Source organism: Suricata suricatta, chromosome 12 (genome assembly GCF_006229205.1).
Source record: "Suricata suricatta isolate VVHF042 chromosome 12, meerkat_22Aug2017_6uvM2_HiC, whole genome shotgun sequence".
NCBI classification, from domain to species: Eukaryota; Metazoa; Chordata; class Mammalia; order Carnivora; family Herpestidae; genus Suricata; species Suricata suricatta.
Window position 1 is genome coordinate 32109359 of NC_043711.1, and position 20086 is coordinate 32129444.

At 42.9% G+C, this 20086-nt stretch overlaps 1 protein-coding gene across 3 annotated transcripts in view; it reads right to left on the minus strand.

Annotated features, from left to right (window-relative positions):
* Positions 1-20086, minus strand: part of MAGI1 (membrane associated guanylate kinase, WW and PDZ domain containing 1) — a 624267-nt gene that overhangs the window by 131190 nt on the left and 472991 nt on the right. For all 3 annotated transcript variants that reach the window (XM_029916404.1, XM_029916403.1, XM_029916405.1), the window contains exon 3: positions 401-520. In XM_029916404.1, the coding sequence (XP_029772264.1) occupies positions 401-520 (120 nt within the window). The remainder of the gene's footprint in view (positions 1-400; positions 521-20086) is intronic.

The window sequence follows — 20086 nt, forward strand, 5'->3', positions numbered from 1 at the left end:
TGACAGGGGGCTTGAACCCATGAACTGTGAGATCATGACCTGAGCTGAAGTCGGCCACTTAGTGGACTGAGCCACCCAGGCGGCCCTCTTGTTTCTAATACCATGCATACTCATATGTGAAACACGCACGCGCGCGCGCACACACACACACACACACACACACACACACACTTAATAAATTAACAAAGGAGAAAACTCTTGGAGAAGAAAAGCCCGAAAAATTGTTTTTAAAGAGCTCCACAGCCTCATGCCAAACACTGCATCAATCACAGTAGGGGGAGCTGTAGTCTCCTGTAGCTGATTAGACTCCACTGTTCACACACGCTTATGCCTGGATGGCCCTGGTCCTCTGGAGCGCCAGGGAGAGGCATCCTCACCACTGTTGCACAGACACACTCACCTTCATAGGTGCCGACTTCCAGAAGGGTCCCACTCTGCTCGAGGTCCAAGAACTCCTTCACAGTCAGAAAGTTATAGTCCACGCCAGGCACTTCTCCTTCTCTCGGAGATCGGGTTGTGCCTGCAGCCAAAAACATAAATGCATGAGACACCATCAGTCAATGCCAACAGGAAGCTCCCCGTTCAGGTGTTCAGGTGTAATTAACATAACCTGCCCGGTAGGCGGAGGGCCTACGACCGCCCATCTATCCGCCCAGACCTGGTCAAGGCAACTTCTCACAGCACAGCATCCTCCCTTCCACCCTCTAGTGCTGGGGACCTTCAAGTGGGAGGAAGAGCAAACCAAACACAGCTGGGTAGCCTGGGGTGCGTTTTATCATTTCTGAAAACGCACTGAATGAAAAGGGCAAATTGGATTTTATACAGACAACAGTCATAATCAACAGCTTTTCGGACTCCAGTAACTACTAAAAAGTTTCACCTTAAGCTCAGAGCCTAAGGGGTTTATATTTTTAACATGGGCCTCACAATGCTTGTGTTCCAAATACATCCGGCACGTTTCAATGTAATAAGCCCTTTGAAGAAAATGACACCCACTGCATCAACACATCACTAGAGAAACGCAATTACCCCAGATCAGTGGATGGATATCTCCCAGGGTTTCAAATGCTGCTGCTCTCTGTGTAATTAATATGTTTGATGAAAAGGGACCACCCATAAGTTCTGACTGGGAAGAAGGGACACTGAATTTACTAGAAAATTCTTCTCTTGAATTAATATAGTCATTCTCTCAATTACTGATAAACATGACAATTCTCCTTATGAATAATATACATCCCCTAGAGGAGTTAAGTCACCCAGCTCAGGGACTAGGCTACAGACCTATCATTTTAGCCTAATCTCAACCAAAAGTGTGTAAGGAATGTGGAAAGTATGTGATTTACACACAGACCAAGAGAAGAACACCAACCAAGAAGCCATTATGCAGTATGTACTAAAAACCTATGTTAAATATCAGGAAAGACCAAAAGAGAGCAAAACACAGGAGTTGTGCTCTTACATTCAAGTTAGGTGACAGGATCTTCATGACTCATTTGGCAAGGTGCTGCTGTCACCTCTGATGCTTTAAGGTCAGTGTTTTCCTACATAATAAACAGGGATTTTTCTATATTCCTAGGAACTTAGTATGCAAGGATGTCCCCCTAGTTCTGGAAACTTTAAAGCAATTAAGTAATCAACTATTTGTACCTTGTGGCTCCAGTGTTCTATGATCACTTGCCTATGTGAATGATTATGCCCACACACCTAAGGTGGCTATCCAGAATCCTTTTAAGTCAAAATATTTTTTTAATTTATTTTTGAGAGACAGAGACAGCGTGAGTAGCGGAGGGAGAAACATAATCAGAAGCAGGCTCCAGGGCTCTGAGCTAGCTGTCAGCACAGAGCCCAATGCGGGGCTCAAACCCATGAACAGTGAGATCATGACTTGAGCCGAAGGTAGATGCTTAAGTGACTGAGCCACCTAGGTGCCCCCCTTTTAAGTCAAAATAAAACAGAAAACAAAAAACACACACCTCAACACTTGCTGCATATTTAAGTATGAGTAAGTACATTTTAAATGAGCCTGATTTTTCCAGTATCTGAAATGTGAATGTTCTTAAATAGCTGCCGCGTGTCCACAGTATGGCTGCACTGCATGTGTTTGCTTATCGGGTCCCACATGCTGAAGCCTTCTCGTAAAGAAGCCGGCTTGTGTCCAGAAGTCTACTCTTGTACCATCTCCTAAGTCCCCATTTCTAGCTTCCCTGGCAGGGGATGCCAAGTCCCTTTAGGTAGATTACAAGCTTTAAAGTGCAAACTGAGATGTTGGGCATGGAGCAGAAACATGAAGAATACCATATACTATGGATAAGCAGGTGTCCATGGTGGGGGTGAGAAGTTCGAGGCTTGCCACTCCTCCCAACAACTTTGTGGGCTTGGGCATGTTCCTTAGCTTCTGCTATTACTCAGTTTCCTCATCTGTGAAACACGATAACAATGGTGGGTGTGTGGTGTCTACTAAATGAAATAAACCTCTTAGAAGGCTTAGCTCAGTCATTCTCAGCACCTACGATAGTTTATGTCATTGTCAGAATGAAATGAGTTGACAGAATGCTATAGTTCAAATATTGTTACATAATATTATTATACTATTATTATTACATAATATTACATCTATCATTATCTTTCTTTTTTTTTTTTCCAAAAAATATTTACTGAGCTCCCAGTTCAAGCCAGCACCAGCTCAGGTACTGGGTAAACACTGGTGAACAAGACAAAGGCCCTGCCCTAATGGAATTTATATTTCACTATGAAAGAAGAAAAATGCATATGTGAATGTAGCATATAGTTACAGGTGGAAATAATTCGTCCATAGGAAACATAGGTTAAAGTGCCTCAGAGCAATGCAGGTTAAGGATTTAAAGGTATCTCGTAAGAGGGGTGCCTGGGTGGCTCAGTCAGTTGAGTGGCTGACTACGGCTCAGGTCATGATCTTGTAGTTCATGAGTTTGGGCCCCACATTGGGTTCTGTGCTGACAGCTCAGAGCTTGGAGCCTGCTTTGGATTCTGTGTCTCCCTCTCTCTCTCTCCCCTTCCCTTGCTCATGCTCTCTTTCTCTCTCTAAAATGAATAAACATTAAACTAACTTTTCTTTTAAGCATTGGAAGAAGGAAGCAAGATAAGGGGCGGGGAAGCTGTTTTAGGTGGGGATTAGGAAAAGCCAGGCTCAGGAGGTGCCACCCAGGTTGAGAGCCATGCCAAAGTGCTGGGAAAGTGGGAGAAGGGCCAAAAACTCTGATGCAGGAATAAGCTCGGTATGCTGGGGGAAGGGCCGAGTAATTGTGGCAGAACAATGGAAAAGAGGTCAGAAACGAAAGCCAGGGGACAGTTTAGGGAAGGCACAGCAGACACTTCATATTTTATCCTAAGGAAGATGGGAAGCCACTGGAAGGTTTTCATCAGGGTGGTGCTATGATTCATGCACGGAGCTGGACCGAGAACAGGCTTTGGGCAGAGGAGCAGGAGGAGGTGGGCAAGAACAGAAGCAATGAGACCAGTGAGAAGGCCGTTCCAGGGTCCATGTGAGAGAAAATCAGGGTATGGACAAGAATGGGGAGGGGGGGCGAGGGGAGTGTGAAGCAATCAGATTTCTATCATCCATGGTGAATATTACAAATATCTGTGTACAGTCCACAGGACAGACAGATTAAACTCACCAAGCCACACTAGGTCTGTATTTTGAAGACAGAACTTGTTGATGGAGTGTGTAAGAAAAAGAGAAGGATCGAGACTGACATCCCATTCTCTGACCCGGGCAAATGGGCAAATGGGCTGGTGCCCTTTACAGGGATCAAGATGACAGGGGAGGAAGCAGTTTTTAGGGGAAAAACATTAAGAGTTCACTTTGGGACATGTCAAGTTTGAGATGCCTACGAGACACCTAGATGTGGAGGGCCACAGAGAGCTGGCCAGGTGAGTCTGGAGATCAGACTAGAGATTGGGACACAAAATTGAGAGCGATCAGTAAACCACTGGCATTTGAAGGCAAGAGACCGAGATCATCTAGAGAGAGTGTGTGTAGAAAAAGAAGCCAAAAGGTTTGGGTTGAACACTAAAACCTTCTAATTTTTAGAAATTGAGAGAGATCCTCAAAGGTAACTAAGAGCAGTCAGCATGGCAGGAAGAAGCAAAGAAAGAGGGTGTGATGTCTCAGAGCCAAGTGAAGAAAGCTATTTAGCCGGCTACTTGGAAAATACCAACAGTCTCGATCATATTGGGAAATCCCAGTGTGGGACAAGAACAGAAACGCTTTGAAACTTGTAGTGAAGGGGTCTGTCCTAAATGTGTTCTCAACCACCATTCCACAATTCCATCCACCTAATCTATCCCTCAATCCCACACCCCCACCAAAAGAAGAGGATAAATAAGAACAAATGAAAGATCCGTTGGGCTTTTAAAGTCTTCCAAAACAGGACAATGGTGAGTTCTCCACCCCACCCCCGCACCCCTTCTGTAGCCATCTTCTCTTCACCATTTCTTTCAACCAGCTTTTCAGAACCAATTGGTCAGATTTCCTTTAAAAGCGACACTCACCCTGGGTCTTGACTTCGTGAAAGGATTCAAAATTACTGAAGAACTTCAAAAATGCTACATTTTAGAGGAAAAAATAAAACTAGTAGATACTCTTCCCCCATGTAAATAAATATGTTTGGTGGCCTCTGGGCTGCAGGGGAAGGGGGTGGGGGGCGGGTTAGTCTCCACCCACGAAACCTTCGGGGTTTATTACCCAGACAAAATCTTTCTACTCTGCAGGCTAGCAGGAGGTTTACTCCCAGTTTTCCTCCGAGCAATCCGCCCTGGGTCTGGGCCAACATGACCAGGCTCCATTCAGTGACGGAGGGAGAAAAGGGCAGGGGAGGGGACCCCGCCTCCTCTTTTCTTCTAGCAGAATGACAGGCTGCCGGCTGGACACACGCCTGGCAGATGGCATTTCAAAGGGTTTTCAGGAGCCATCTGGGGTGGGTACAATTATTACAAATCACACTTCTAACAAAGCCAGAAGGGTTACTTCCTGGCAGAAGAGAAGTAAAACAAATTCTATCATGTTCCTCAGGGACAGCATATTAAAAAAATAATAATCACCAGGCTGACAAACCGGGGTTTTCTACAGCCTACAACACTGCCTTCTGCTTGTCTAGCCAGAAATCGGGCCAACAATATCTTAACAGTTATTAGATTTAAGCAAATAAGCACAGTGTTCAACTCCTTGCCTGCAAAAAAACAAACAAGCAGAAAACAGGAGAGAGACGATCAAACAGTACAGTAGGAAAGGAATAACGGCATCCATTAATTGGATAGTTATTTAATGTCCCAGGCAATGTTAAGTACCCAGTCAATACTGCTATATTTGTTACAAGAACTGTAAAAGTAAGGACTGTTATTATATTCATTTTATTGATGAGGAAGCAGAGTCAGAGAGAAAGGTCATGTAACAAGTAAGCCAGGAAGAGATATGGTCTCTTAGGGGAAAAAAAACAAAAACAAAAAACCCGGGGCACCTGGGTGGCTACGTCAGTTAACTACCCAATTTCCGCTTGGGTCTTGATCTCACAGTTTGTGGGTTCGAGCCCCACATCGGGCTCTGTGCTGACAGATAGCTCAGAGCCTGGAGCCTGCTTCCAGTTCTGTGTCTCCCTCTCTCTCTGCCCCTCCCATTGATCATGCTGTCTCTGTCTCTCAATAATAAATACATGTTAAAAAAAAAATCTCTTTAGATAGTTGTGCCAGTAGGGTGTGTAGCAAAAACAAAACAAGAAGACCAAAGCAAAAGCAGTCCTCCCAAATGAATCTGAGTGCCCATAAATCTGGGACTGAATGCATGGAATACAGAAGATTCACCGTCAGGAAAACGGTTTTGTTTTTTGTTTTTTGTGTTTTTTTGGGTTTGTTTTGTTTTTTACCAGGAGTGTCTATGATGTTCGGCTGAGTGATACAAACAAGTTACAGGATACTATGTAAACTAACACAGGATTTCACTGAAAAACAGAAAAGGAAACCCTATGGATGCTGCATGTTGTATGAGTTCAGAAATAGTTAAGTGGGTAGAATAATCCTAAATCCTTAGCAGAGGTAACCCAGGAAAGGGAGGTTCAGAAATGAATAGAGACAAAATGATAATTTCTTTAAATACCTCTTATACTCTGATTTGTACTAATAGGTATATAGTTGGTTCTGGCATTTTATTAATTGAATAAAATGATTATTTCAGGAATCTGAATGGTTTGATGCTTGGGTATCCTACTCAACCATCTTCCATATGAACTTAGTCCTTGCAAATCCATGCACAAGAACACAGAGTCCAAGTGAATCAAACAAACAGTATGTTCCAAGGTTCCCCCTGGCATAGAAAGCCAGCTTTGATGTCAACAGGACTTGCCTTTAGTTAATGAGTAGAAATATATTAAAGTTGAGAAGATGGTGATATTAATTTTCTGCCTGGTTTTGTTTTTTAAACCTCAATCTGTTCGTCACTTAAACAGAGCCCTTTTGAAGTGTTAAAATGCCTACCAAATTTCACTGGGTAGTCAACACCATCAAACCTTTCCACCAGCGGATCATAACTGAACAAATGAATTCGAGCTACACCCTGCTGAATGTCTCAGTATGAATTTGCAATGCCTCCCAAGTCCATCTTTTAAAGCGTGAGTGGCTGCTTGCTTCTTACGCCCATTTTTTGGTTCATAAACTTTTAGTGGACTTGGCTTAAGTGACCCTTGCTGAGGAAATCAGAAAGTGACCTTCCTTATCAAACTCCACAAACCATGGCTATAGAAAGGAAAACGCATCCAGAGCTCATTAGCTCTCTCTCTTGAATCTGCAAATTCTCTTGAAACATCCAATTGAGGCAGCAAACAAAATCTTAGGAACGGCACACGACATGCTGTTTCCTCCTGCCTTGTGTTCCCAGCGTCATCAGGGCTTCGGGTGAGCTGTCACTCACCACCTGTCCAAAAGGTCTCAAGGCCAGCATGCTCATAGAAGAGTCATTACCTTCTAAGATTAAATTGTTAATAGTCAATGATTTCACCTGCTGTTAAATTAATCTGGGCTCTGCTTATCAAAATCCGACAAGGAGACGTCAAGAAAGTATAGTCCCTTCAACTACCTTCAATGTTAAGGAAAGATCATTCCGTATAATAAAGCAATTATTTGCATCACTTGAAATTTGTTAGCTATCCACCACAGCCCCTCATGCTGTTCATTTGTTTGGCAATGGAGATGAAGCATAGTTGAACGTACTGTTCTTACAAATTCATTCAGTCACTTACTACTCACACAACTTTTGCCATATTTCAGGACAGGCATTAAGACTTACTCAATAGGTGCTCTTCAAATCAAGCCACTTTTTTAAAAATGTAACTATACTCATGTAAAAAAGAAACGCTTAACAGCTACACACCTATTAGGGTTTTTTGTAGGTTTATATATTTATTTATGAGAAAGAAAGAGCAGGGGAAGGGCAGAGAGAAAGGGAGAGAGAGGATTCCAAGCAAGCTCCATGTTGTCAGGCCAGAGCCCAACGTAGGGCTGGATCTCATGACCTGTGAGATCATGACCTGAGACGAAATCAAGAGTCAGACGCTAACTGACAGAGCCACCCAGGGGCCCCCTTATTAAAATAGTCTTAAAAACCTTACAACACCAAAAACTGGCAAAAGTATGAAGCAACTAAAACTCTCATACATTGTTGGTAAGGCTGTAAAATGGTACGGCCAATGGGAAAAGCCTTTGGTCATTTTGATACAAAACTAAACATTAATTCACCATGTGACCCAACAATCACACTCCTAGGTATTTATCCTAGAGAAATGGAAACCTCTCTCCACACAACTGATACACCCATGTTTACAGTGGCTTTATGCAGAATCTCTCCAAACTAGATGAAAACAAACTAAATGTTCTTCAACTGGTGAATGGAGAGACTGTACCAAGTCCCTGCAGACGGTAGACGGGTAGAGCATGGATGAATCCCAAGTACATTGTGCCAAGTGAAAGGAGCCAGACTCAAAAGGCTATGTACTGTATGCTTCTATTTATTTGTTCCTCGCTACACGGCAAAACTGAAGGACGAATGAGAAGACACCGGCGGTTGGCAAGCGTGGAGTTAGAGTTGACCACAGGGGTGTCTGGGGACAGAACTGTTCTGTGTCCTGACTGCAGAAGTGGTTGGACAACTCCATATTTCCCGGCACCTACAGAACTACATACACCATGAAGGGTGACTGTGACTACTTGTGATTTATTTTTAAGAAATAAGACATTTAGCATTACCTCTAGTGAAGAATTGTTTCCTTCTGCCAAGAAGGGTGACTAAAAATAAATGCAGTACAAAGAAAATAAAGCCATTCCATTTTATCTAGAGCCTAATGCTCTGAGCCTGAGGTCTGCATTCTCTTATTACAAAGGGGAGATTAACACACATCAGAAAGGTGTTAGAGACCTATTAGCACCAATTTGAGACTTTATACTTCACAGAACTGTGAGGATTTTTCAACAATTATAAAGAAAAGCAGCTACTCAATGTTTGAGTAGCATCAAGATGCCAAAAACAAGTTTTAGGCATCAAAGAGATGCCTGAATCGTCTCCCATCATCTTAAAATCCTGGAGAACCGCTCTAACCAGGCCTCCAACTTGAGGAAACATTGGGACAGAGGGTAGGGGCTCGACAGTCCAAATCTGTGTCCACTACATTACCCTCTAAGGAATTTAGACTGCTGAAACTTGCTAGCCTTCATTTCTTCACATATAGGTAAGGGTGGAAATGATAAGAATAAATACAAATGGTAAATAATAAAAACTTTTAAATGGGAATAATACAAATGGCTACCTCGGATGACGCCGTGCCCTTCGGGCGGCAGGAGGCATCCAATCCAAAACAAGGAGTTCATTTCTGCACACTCTGACTGGAGCCCCAGATGTGAATTTCAACAACCTGCTTGGAAATTGACCCATGGAGAAGAATCTCTGTGCTTGGCGCTTACTTACATTAAAGTTATCTGGTGTCCTTGCAAAATATCATCAAAGTCAAACCTACACCATTCTTCGGATGCCACGCAGCCTGCTTTCCTATGGGTAGGAGCTTGTACACCTGTTAGCTATTTCAGTCCTCAGTTTCAAAATAAAAATGGACTGAACACAGGTGCTCCAGCCAAGCAGTCTTTATGGTCTCACCGTCTATGAGAGGGTCCTGACTCCTTGGCTCTGATGTGTAAATGGTCTTTTTCCTTTTCTCGGCAGCCCAGAAATACAAATCTCACTGCACGTGCCACTGCAGACACTATTCTAGAAGTAGATCCCTTTTTCTTAGGGAGACAGACCCATCATCACAAGAATGGGGTTTTTTTTCTTTTTAAAAAATATTTATTTGAGAGAGAGAGAGAGAGAGAGAGAGAGAGAGAGAGAGAGAGAGAGAGAGGGAGGTGGGGAGGGGCAGAGAGAGAGGGAGACACAGGCTCTGAACTGTCAGCACAGAGCCTGACGCGGGGCTTAAATCCATGAACCGTGAGATCATGACCTGAGCCGAAGTCAGATGCTCAATTGACTGACCCACCGAGGTGCCCCACAAGGATATAAATTTCTTCATGCCCCAAACAGATTTAGAAACAACATATCCACAAATGCAGACCACAGCCTTAAAGATTCGAAACACAAGCATGTGTGGCAACAGGCACCCAACTGTGGAGCCACCACAACGCGTACTGCATGTTATCTTCCTGGATTTTTAAATAAAAACCACTCCCTTTTACCAAAACTTCTCTATTGCTAGTACGACTAGTTAACATGAAACATCCAAAAAGATCTGGGGACAGAAGTTCAACAGATCTTTTCTCATAAAAGAACATGCCTATGTTTCAAAAGAACACATACCTATATATACACAATGGAATACTACATGGCAATGAGAAAGAATGAAATCTGGCCATTTGTAGGAAAGTGGATGGACCTCGAGGGTGTCATGCTAAGTGAAATAAGTCAGGCAGAGAAGGACAGATACCATATGTTTGTACTCAGAGGTCTAACAGAAGAACAGGGGAAACCTAATCGAGGACCAGGGGGAGGGGGAGAGGGAAAGAGAGTTGGGGAGAGAGAGGGATGCAAAACTTGAGAGACTATTGAATACTGAAAATGAACTAAGGGTTGAAGGGGAAGGGGGAGAGGGGAAGGGAGGTGGTGGTGATGGAGGAGGGCACTTGTGGGGAAGAGCACTGGGTGTTGTATGGAAACCAATTTGACAGTAAACTATTTAAAAAAAAAAAAAAAGGACACATACCTAGCCCCATCCTGCATCCTTTCAAATCTACATTCCTTGGGAAAGGGGCAGAGGAAGCATGAAGCTAGGCCACATAGTATATGACTATTGCAAGTATCTCTAGATTAAGGAATAAAGAATAAAAACTTTAATAGTTACTATTTTTTGAGCACTTACTATGTGCCAGGGAGTTGCTAAGTAGTACCCCACAGATGACAGGACTCGAATATTCATCAGGGAGCAGAGGGTGTTAGAACTGCCCCTCTGGCCAATGCATGCTTGGACCTCTATTACTCCCTTTACAAGTAAGCATTTCTCAAGTGCCAGACACCCTGTCAGGTGATGGGGGTGAGCGAGACCCTGAAAAAGCTTAGTCTGTGAGGCAAGAACACTAAGTGATAGGAAGGAGAAACGACAGAAGGCTCTGGGTTCTCCGATCACACAGACCTAAAAGTGAGAAAAACCAGAGGTGAGAGAAAGAATGTGCTAAAGAGTAGGAAAACGTTCCAATGTGACAAGAGGAGAGAGGCCCGACTGGGTGGATTGGTAGGTTAGGCATCTGACTTCGGCTCAGGTCATGATCTCACGGCTCATGGGTTTGAGCCCTGCGTCAGGCTCTGTGCTGACAGCTCAGAGCCTAGAGCCTGCTACAGATTCTGTGTCTTCCTCTCTCTCTGCCCCTCCCCTGCTCGTGCTCATGTTCTGTCTCTCTCAAAAATAAATAAATGTTAAAAATTAAAAAAAAAAAAAACAAGAGGAGAAAGTCATACAAGATAGTCATGGAGCTTTGGGAAGGGCTGCAAGTATTCTGTGGCTCTTATTTGGTGTGCGAGTGAGTGCATGCGTGCACACACACGTGTGTGTGTGTGTGCGCACGCTGGAAGGAGGGAGAGATCAGACAATATACAGGGAAGGAGGGGGTAAAGACTCAAGATACTGATGGTCTCAGGTATGAGAGCTCAGTGAACTCAGAATGGTCATAGGAATGAATGGGTCTCAAACTGTCAGTGTCAGTGAGCAACATCCACCCCCCGCCCCCCCCCCCACTAGCTGTGCTATATCTTCAGCAGAACTACGTTGTCTTCAAATTGCCCAGAGTCTGATTGGGTCTGTGTCCCATCCAATAGATGCCTCCTTATAAAAAAACTAAAAGGGACTCGACTGATATCACCCCTATAGAAGAATACAAAATGAGAACTCGAGAAGGACAACCTCATCCCAGGAGGACAGGGATCAATGTTTTGAAGCTATGGACCTCTTATTTAATGTTCTACAAACCTCCACTCCCTCCTTCACTTCAAAGGAAGCCTTATTGAGGAAGGAAGCTCTCACACTGTCTGATGGTTGTTTTTATATGTCAACCTGAGTAGGTTAAAAAATGCCTGGTTACTTGGTAAAACATCCTTTCTGCCTGTGTTTGTGGCAGTGTCACCTGAAGAGATGAGCATGAAGACTGCCCTCACCAAGAGTAGGTGGGGATCATCTACTGGGAGTCTATATAGAACAAGAGGGCAGAGGAAGGGCAAAATCACTCTCTGCCTATGCCGTGACAGCCATCTTCTCCTGCCTTCAGACCTTGGGGCTGTGGGGCTTCTGGTGGGGCCTTCAGAGTCAGACTAGGACTTATGCCTTTAGCAACTTTGGTTCTCAGAACTTTGGACTCAGGCTGAATCACAACACAGATTTTCCCAGTTCTCTAATATGCAAAGAGCAGAGTGTAGGACTTCTAAGTCTCCACAATTGCACACACAAGCCAGTTCGTATAATAAAGATCATTCTCCCCACCCCCACTGTCTCTCTACACATACCCCCTACCTCTCCCACCCCCTGACCCATTCTACTTCTCTGGAGAATCTTAATACACAGGTCAACACACATTGATACTTTGGGAAGCACCATTTTTACTATTTGGACACCCCTCTGTCTCACTCTCCAACCATCCTAACAAAGCTCGGGAGCAGTGCCCTCAGCTTTCTCTCCTGATCATAGCAAAGAATAGTCAGTAATCACATCTCCAATGGAATCCTGCCGAGCTGCTCAACAGCAGGTGTAGCAAGACAACTGTTGTCATGCCATCAGCAACTCACATGATGGGTATCACAAGATCCTTTCAAGTTCCTTCTTGCATGTAGGAACGACACGTGATAGAAGCACGGAATCTCATTAAAGAATCACACCTAAGACACTGGGAATAAATAAAGACTTGGCATTTGCTCAGCTGTGCTGAAAATTTGAAAAAGTGGCCTAGATACCAGGGATGGGGTGTCTCTGATCTGGTTTTCGTGATCTTACTGCTAGCTTGACTCTTCTACAACTGTGACTTAGGATGAGGAGGAACAGGTGTTGAGTGCCGGACCCAAGTGAGCCACCAGGAGGAAGACGGCTGGACAGGAACTCATCAAACTGTCCACACATCTTTTTCCTGAAGGCCAGGTGTCCCTTGTTATTAGAAATTTGAACATGGCACGTTTCAAGGAGATCCACATGATTCCAAGGATGAATGTGGACCTTGCAGGCTGCTGAGTGCATCCCATTAGGATACAAAAAGAGGATATATAGATTTGCCTTTGGAAGCCTTTGGCAAGCGACTAGCTCCTGACATGAACAAAGGCAGCAATTTTTCAAAAGGAAGGTTCTAGTTCCAGCTCGGCCACTAAATTAATTATGTCGCTGACCTTAGAAAATCCTTTTTTATGCAGTCAATGTCCTTACCTGCTAAACAGGAAGGGTAACCACTGCCAGCCTATATATCACAGAATCCTTGTAACAAATCAATTCCTATGCAAGGATATAAAATCCTTAGCAAATTTAAGGAATTTAAAAACTATGCTCAAAAAGGGGAGCCTGGATGGCTCAATCAGTTAAGTGGTTAAGTGTCTAACTTTGGCTCATGTCATGATTTTACAGTTCATTTGTTCAAGACCCCCACCAGGCTGTCTGCTGTCAGGGCAAAACCTGTTTTGGATCCTCCGCCTCCCTCTCTTTCTGCCCCTCCCCCAATCCACGAGCATGTTTGCTCTCTCTCAAAAATAAACAAACATTAGAAAAAAAATATGTTCACGGCACCTGGGTCAGTTAAGCATCCAAGTCCTGATTTAGGCTCAGATCATGATTCAGCATTCACAGGATCAAGCCCCACATTGGGCTTTACACTGACAATACAGAGCTTATTGGGGATTCTCTCTTTTTCATTCTCTCTGCTCCTGCCCTACTTGTGCATGCACATGTGCTCTCTCTCTCTCAAAAAGGACAGAAAACAAACAGGTTTAAAAAAATTATGTTCAGGATAAACATCTATATTTAGATTAATATTTATACTTTATATGCACTGCCTCACATAATCCTGTAACAACCCAATATGGTAGGTACCATCATCATTCCCACTTTACAAAACAGAAAATGTACACAGAGGTCTGGAGACTTGCCAAAAACTACACAGCTGGTAAATGGCAGAGGCAAGGTTTGAACCCAGGATCTTACCGTCACAGAACAGTGAAAGCGCCAGTATGCAAAGAAACACTGGGCTGGAGAGACAAACTGGTGGGGGAGGGGCCAGGTGACGCTGCACAGCTCTCTCTACCTGAGGGAGAATAAAGCATCACCTGTCCTCAATATAGAAAGGGCAGGGGGCTGATGAAGTTGAGCATGAGGGGGGGGAATGCTCCCCCGCTCATGACTTTTTGATCTCACACCTGAGCTCTCAAGAACCATGTCTTACTACGCTTAACCAGAATAACGAGGTAAAGTAGGCCAGAAGTGCGGTGGCTGGGTGGCTCAGTCAGTTAAACCTCTGCCTTCAGCTCAGGCCAGGACCTCATGGTTAGTGAGTACAAGCCCCACATCTCTACTGACAGCAGAGAGACGGCTTACAATCCTGTCCTCCTCTCTCTCTGCCCCTCCCCCCTTTCTCTCTCTCTCTCCCTCAAAAATAAATGAACATTATATAGAATAAGGCCAGAAGCCAGTGAACAGGGAAGTAAGTCAGTAACTTGAAACTAAATAATAACCATTCTTCCACTTTTATGTGAGGAAGGGAATGCTGGCACTCTAAATTCATGGAAACCCTGCATTCATTAAAAACGGTAAAGTGAAAATTCTCAAGCTGTCATTGGTTCACTTCAAACATTCAGCACTCAGGAAATAAAGGATAAGAATCTCTACCCTAGATGTACGCTTATCAAAAATCAACTTATGAGGATTATCCTTAGGCATTTTTGTTCAGAAAGGAATTCCGGAAATCACTACTGCCATATCCTGCCTCTATAGGCTGTCTATGACTACATCAGATAGACGTTCTCCATTATGACAGTTAATACTTGATACTTTCTCTGAATTAATGGCAGCAAATGTCTGAGATGGAATGAATGAATTCCAATGATCTCTACCAGAGAATTTCAAAAGGAAATCTGAAAATGATTATTTTGGTGAAAAGTGATCATGAATTATGAATACCAAGGTTACAGAAATCAGGTGACTTTGTAAGTCCAAGGCTGAATGTTTCTAACATGTGGAAGCTTCCTTTCTTTAGCTTAAAAAGACAAAATCAAGAGTGACTGCTAATGTGCACGTGGTTTCTTTTGGAGGCAATGGCAATATTCTAAAATCAGAGAGTGAAAATGGTTGCAGTTTCAGAATACAATAAAAATGCTGAATTGTGCATTTTAAAGGGGTAAATTTTATGGAAACTGCACTGTGTGTCAATAAAACTGTTAATATTACCCTATGCAGAGATAAATAGAAAGTAGTGTCTGTGTCCTCAGAGATACTACAATTTAGAACAGGATTTGTTATTTTTCCATGAACAAGATGTACATGGCATAATTCATTCTGTAACAATTCAACAGCTGCTCATGAGGCAGCCCGATATATGAACTAAGACCAAGTGTGAGATCAGAAATTACTATGTCATGTCATTGTCCTAAAACACTGCAGGCCTCTAGACTTCTCCTTGAATGACAATATAAAAACATTGTTATAAAATCTAAAATCAGGCATGGTGAGTTCGAATTCCAGCTCTAATATTTACAGACTGTGCAACCATAGCCAAGTGAAATACTTTGGGCCCTGGTTTCCTCAGCTCTAAAATGGGAGTAATAACAACCCCTGCCTCAGAAGGCTGCGTAAGGATTGTGCAAGACGACGCATATAAAATGCTTAGCCTGGTCATAATATGCATTCAACAAACAATGGCCTTCATGAGAGAAGCATCATCATCATCGAGGCCACAACACACTCTAATTTTAAAGGGAAACAGCTGTGAAAGAAAGAAAAGAAACTAGCTATTGATCATTTATTACACTGCTAACACGGAACTTAGGTTTTCTGTACCTATGAATAATGCCTAATTCAATTCTCCCCAGATAGGCATTTTTCCTCCTCCCGTCACAAAATTTTCGGTCCTTACTCATCATCTTTCCAATCCTCTCTCACGAATGTATCCAACTTCCAACACAACTCATTGGATTATCTTTTGATTAGAAATCACAAAGCCAACATACTTGTAAATACCATCATCTTAATCATTTGCATTAAGCACCAGCATCTATCTATAAGAAAAAGACTATTTACTGGAGGATAATGTTGAAATTGGAGGACCTCAAGCCCCCTGATTCCCTGTTATCATGTTATTCTTCATCTGATTAACTCCTTCTCATTGAAAGGATGTATTATTTAGTTATGGGACAAATACTATATGGCTGGATAGAAAGAGAGAAATCAATTTATAGTGAGCACCAAATGAGAGTGATTTTAAGAACAATTCAAGATGGATATAAGGGGGAAAAAAGAGTGTATTGATTTAATAAATACATCAGTTCTCAGTTGACACAGTAATGATAGCTCTTAAAGCCTTCCCAACTGTCAGCCACACAGTCATCGCCATGTACGTTTTATTTTGGTTTCCATCAAGTATATACACTGTTGTGTCCAAACAAAGGGAATAATGTATAATGTGGATGAAGACATGCTAAAAGGATAAATAGGAGTCAGTTACCACATTAAGCTTGTACCAAAGATCTTCTACTGCCGTTCCTTACCAAGACCCACAAAAGTGTGGCCTTTACAGGGTAAAGGAAAACACAGTGGGCATAGCACAATTTCTAGGATCATATTTCAGCATAGTAGTAAACGGTTACGGGGTAGAGAACATAAAAGTTGGGTATTTCTATTTTTTTTAAGTTTATTTATTTTGAGAGACAGAGAAGAGGAAGAGAGAGAGAGAGAACACACAAGTGGGCGAGGAGTGGAGAGAGGGAGAGAGAGAGTCCCAATCCTAAGCAGGCTCCTCGCTATCAGCGCAGAGCCTGATCCAGGGCTTGAACTCACAAACCATGAGATCATGACCTGAGCCGAAATCCAGAGTCAGATGTTTAACCAAATGAGCAACCCAAGCACCCCATTTCTTTCTGTTTTTTTAACATGTGCTTCCTCCCCCACTCCCCTCCCCCCACCCCCAGCCTGGCCCTGTTTTTAATACAAACATTCACCTTGTAAAGGCTTTACTAGCATCTAAAATTCTTAACATTGAAAGACTATCTTGAGTAAAGACTAAGAGAGATGAACATGGGAACATCGTTTAAGGAAGGGTTCCCAGGAAGCTGAGTGTGCTCCTGGGACTCTGCTACTGTTCATAAGCCGTATGTGGTGTTCCGTCATTAATGGTGACATCAGCGGATTCCCAGAAAACTGAATTACTGCTTTGACTCCCCCGCCCACCCTGGGACCATCCATTACTTTATCTAACGCTTGCCAATTATCTCTGTAACTATAAGTCACAGTCCAAAAAAATATGGATGATCTCAACCCGGCTGATTAACTGTTATTGCCCTCATTTCGATTAGTTCACTTCTCAATGAGCAATTATATTTTCACAGTATGTAGGACCTCTCTCACCACAACTCCGGTTCATTTTGCGTTACGGACTACACTTTCTAGATAGGTGAGTCACAAAATTATTCTTCACTCTCTTAAGCAAAATTAGGTAGCTTTTGGAGGTGATATTAAAGACAATTATTCATGCTTCTAAACATTTGTTTGGAAAATGTAGATAGTGATGAAGAGATGTCTGTGCTGATGTGATCAACTGAAAATCTCGTCCTTTACCCAAACTGACTTTTAAAGAAATTATTTCATTAGAATACTTTGTGAAGTATCAATGGTATTATGAGAAAATGAGTGGTCAGGTTTAAAATTTTTTTTAATGTTTATTTTATTTTTTGTGTGTGAGAGAGAGACAGAGCACGAGTGGGGAAGAAGCAGAGAGGGTGGGAGACACAGGATCCGAAGCAGGCTCCAGGCTGTGAACTGTTAGCACAGAGCCCAATGCGGGGCTCAAACTCACGAACTGTGAGATCATGACCTGAGCCAAAGTCGGAAACCTAACCAACTGAGCCACCCAGGTGCCCCAAGTGGTCAGCTTTTAAAAGGTAAAATCAAGTAGAACTCTTCATTATTTTAAGTTACTTTGAATAATTATCAATCACATAAAACAATAAACCGTTCTACGCTTTCTAATAGACACTGGCTCTTGCCAACCATCCTTACTTCAGAGCTGTCTGGTGCGTGAGTGGGCTGCCTTCTAAGACGGCGACCGTGCTTGAAGCCTATGGGGGTCTCCTTAACCCAAGAACGCCAATCACGCCCTTGTCAGCTATCCAAGGGAACCCAGTGTGAATCCAGAAAAAGATCAAATCAAGGATCAAACCAATGACGTTGATTGGAGATGATAATTTTTAAATCAATTCGTTAAAAGTTAGTGACGCCTGGGTTGTGACATAGGAATAATCTTTTCTTAGGAAAGAAATACGAAATTGTTTTCCTCGTTTGTGTTTTGTTTTATTTTACACGTACTAATTAACTGTCATATCACACAAGGTTTACTGGCCCTCACCCTTGGGTTTCAACTAATTCGTCATCCCTGTCAAGAGCGCCTGCTGATCAAGGGCAAAGAGAGGGGAGAGGCAATCTTTATTTCCTTGATTCGGCAGCAGGGTATGATTGCCATTAGCTTCCTGTCAACGAGTGAGACCTGGTGATGTGATAGATGATCCCGGAGATCTTACAAGGCGTTTTCAGCAGACACCTGCCTTTTACCGTGTATGCCCAGAAGTTACATTCTCAGCTTGTGAGAGACTCACGATTTTGCCCTGAGGGAACAAAGAGTCCAAGTTTTTACTAAATCCAGAAGCTGCTGCCACGGACTTCCATGGCCTTGGTTTCTCAAAACAAAACCAAAATTTTTAAAAGAGATTATTTAATTGAGTCAGCTGGGAAATCCAGAAAACTGCTTCAACCCTTGACATGTAATCCGTGTTCTATCTGGAAAGAGCAATAAAGATTAAAGTGATTCATTTCAAAAGAGACTTCACAAAATTTTGTACAAGAAAATTTTTGTTTTCCGTAGGTGAAACAGGAAATGAGGCACTTAAGAGGAGCGGGTGCTTTTCAAAACCTCGCAATGGATGCCAACCAATGGCCATTAATGATATTTACACCAAAATAAATGGAAACGGAAAATAGAAGATTCAAAAAAAATAGGGCTTGATCAAATTTTGAGAAGTGGCTGACTTTAAAATGAATTACCGTCAAAGCCTTATTTCTCTATTTGGATATAATTAAGTGCCTGCTGTAAAAACTTTGGAACCCAGAAAAGAGCACAAAGACAAACATCGCCACCGTCCAGCTAGGAACACTGTCAACAGTGAAGAACGCCAGGTCCCTACTCACCCCACCAGGCCCAGGGAGGAAGTCCTGGAATCCTGAGGAAAACTCTTAGCCATCACAGCTGCCCTTCCCCGCTATGGGCTCCATTACAATCTACACTCCACAACCACGGGCCAGGGCTTTACCAGGAGAAAGCGCTGCTCTTTTTCCACAACCATATTTGCATACCTGCTGTTCACATGCTTCAGGTCACACAAACCCTTAAAACAACAGTGTGATACATCCCAAAGCTTACTGGAGAGAGTAGTACTGATCGATATAAAATTCAGACATCTTTACATGGAGTCAAGGTATTGGAACTATAAAAATTTCAAAATTTATCAAAGCAAGAGAAGGAAAAGAAGGAGAAGCAGCAGAACCAGTAATAGCAGGTGTCTTAATAATATAGGTCTAGGGGCACCTGGGTGGCTCAGCACGATGAGCATCTGACTTTAGCTCAGGTCATCATCTCATGGTTCGTGAAGTCAAGCCCCACGTTGGGCTCTGTGCTGACAGCTGAGAGCCCGGAGCCTGCTTCAGATTCCGTGTCTCCCTCTCTCTCTGCCCTTCCCTCACTCACGCTCTGACTCTTTCTCAAAAACAGATACTAAAAAGAATAATAAAATAATACAGGTCTACTATTATCACTACCACAACCAAATACTTATTCAGCACTTACTTAACTCAGGCACTGCCCAAATACGTTATATTCTTTTGCCCCTCAATCTCGTCATAATCATGAGCATAGTATTCCTAGTCCCAGTTCTCAAATGAGGAAACAGGACTGAAAAGGACATATTATTTGCCTAAGAGCATCACACAGTTAGAGAAGGGGCTTTATCTCTCTTAATTCTAGGGTTAAACCTAAGATTTCCTGACCCTGGAGCTTAATCTGTAAAGTTTGATACTCCATGCTTCATGTCTCACTGTGCATCTCCTTGTTCTTAGAAAACTCCAGGCAGGATCCTGCCTCAGGACCTTTGCACTTACTATATATAACTCATCTTCAGCTGTACTACACTTTTGCCCTAGGTGGCCACTCTTTTACTAGAGAGCCTCATGGCTGCTCCAAACCTCCTTCAAGCTTTTGCTCAAATGACACTGCTATAAAGGGGAGCCTGAGTGGCTCAGTCGGT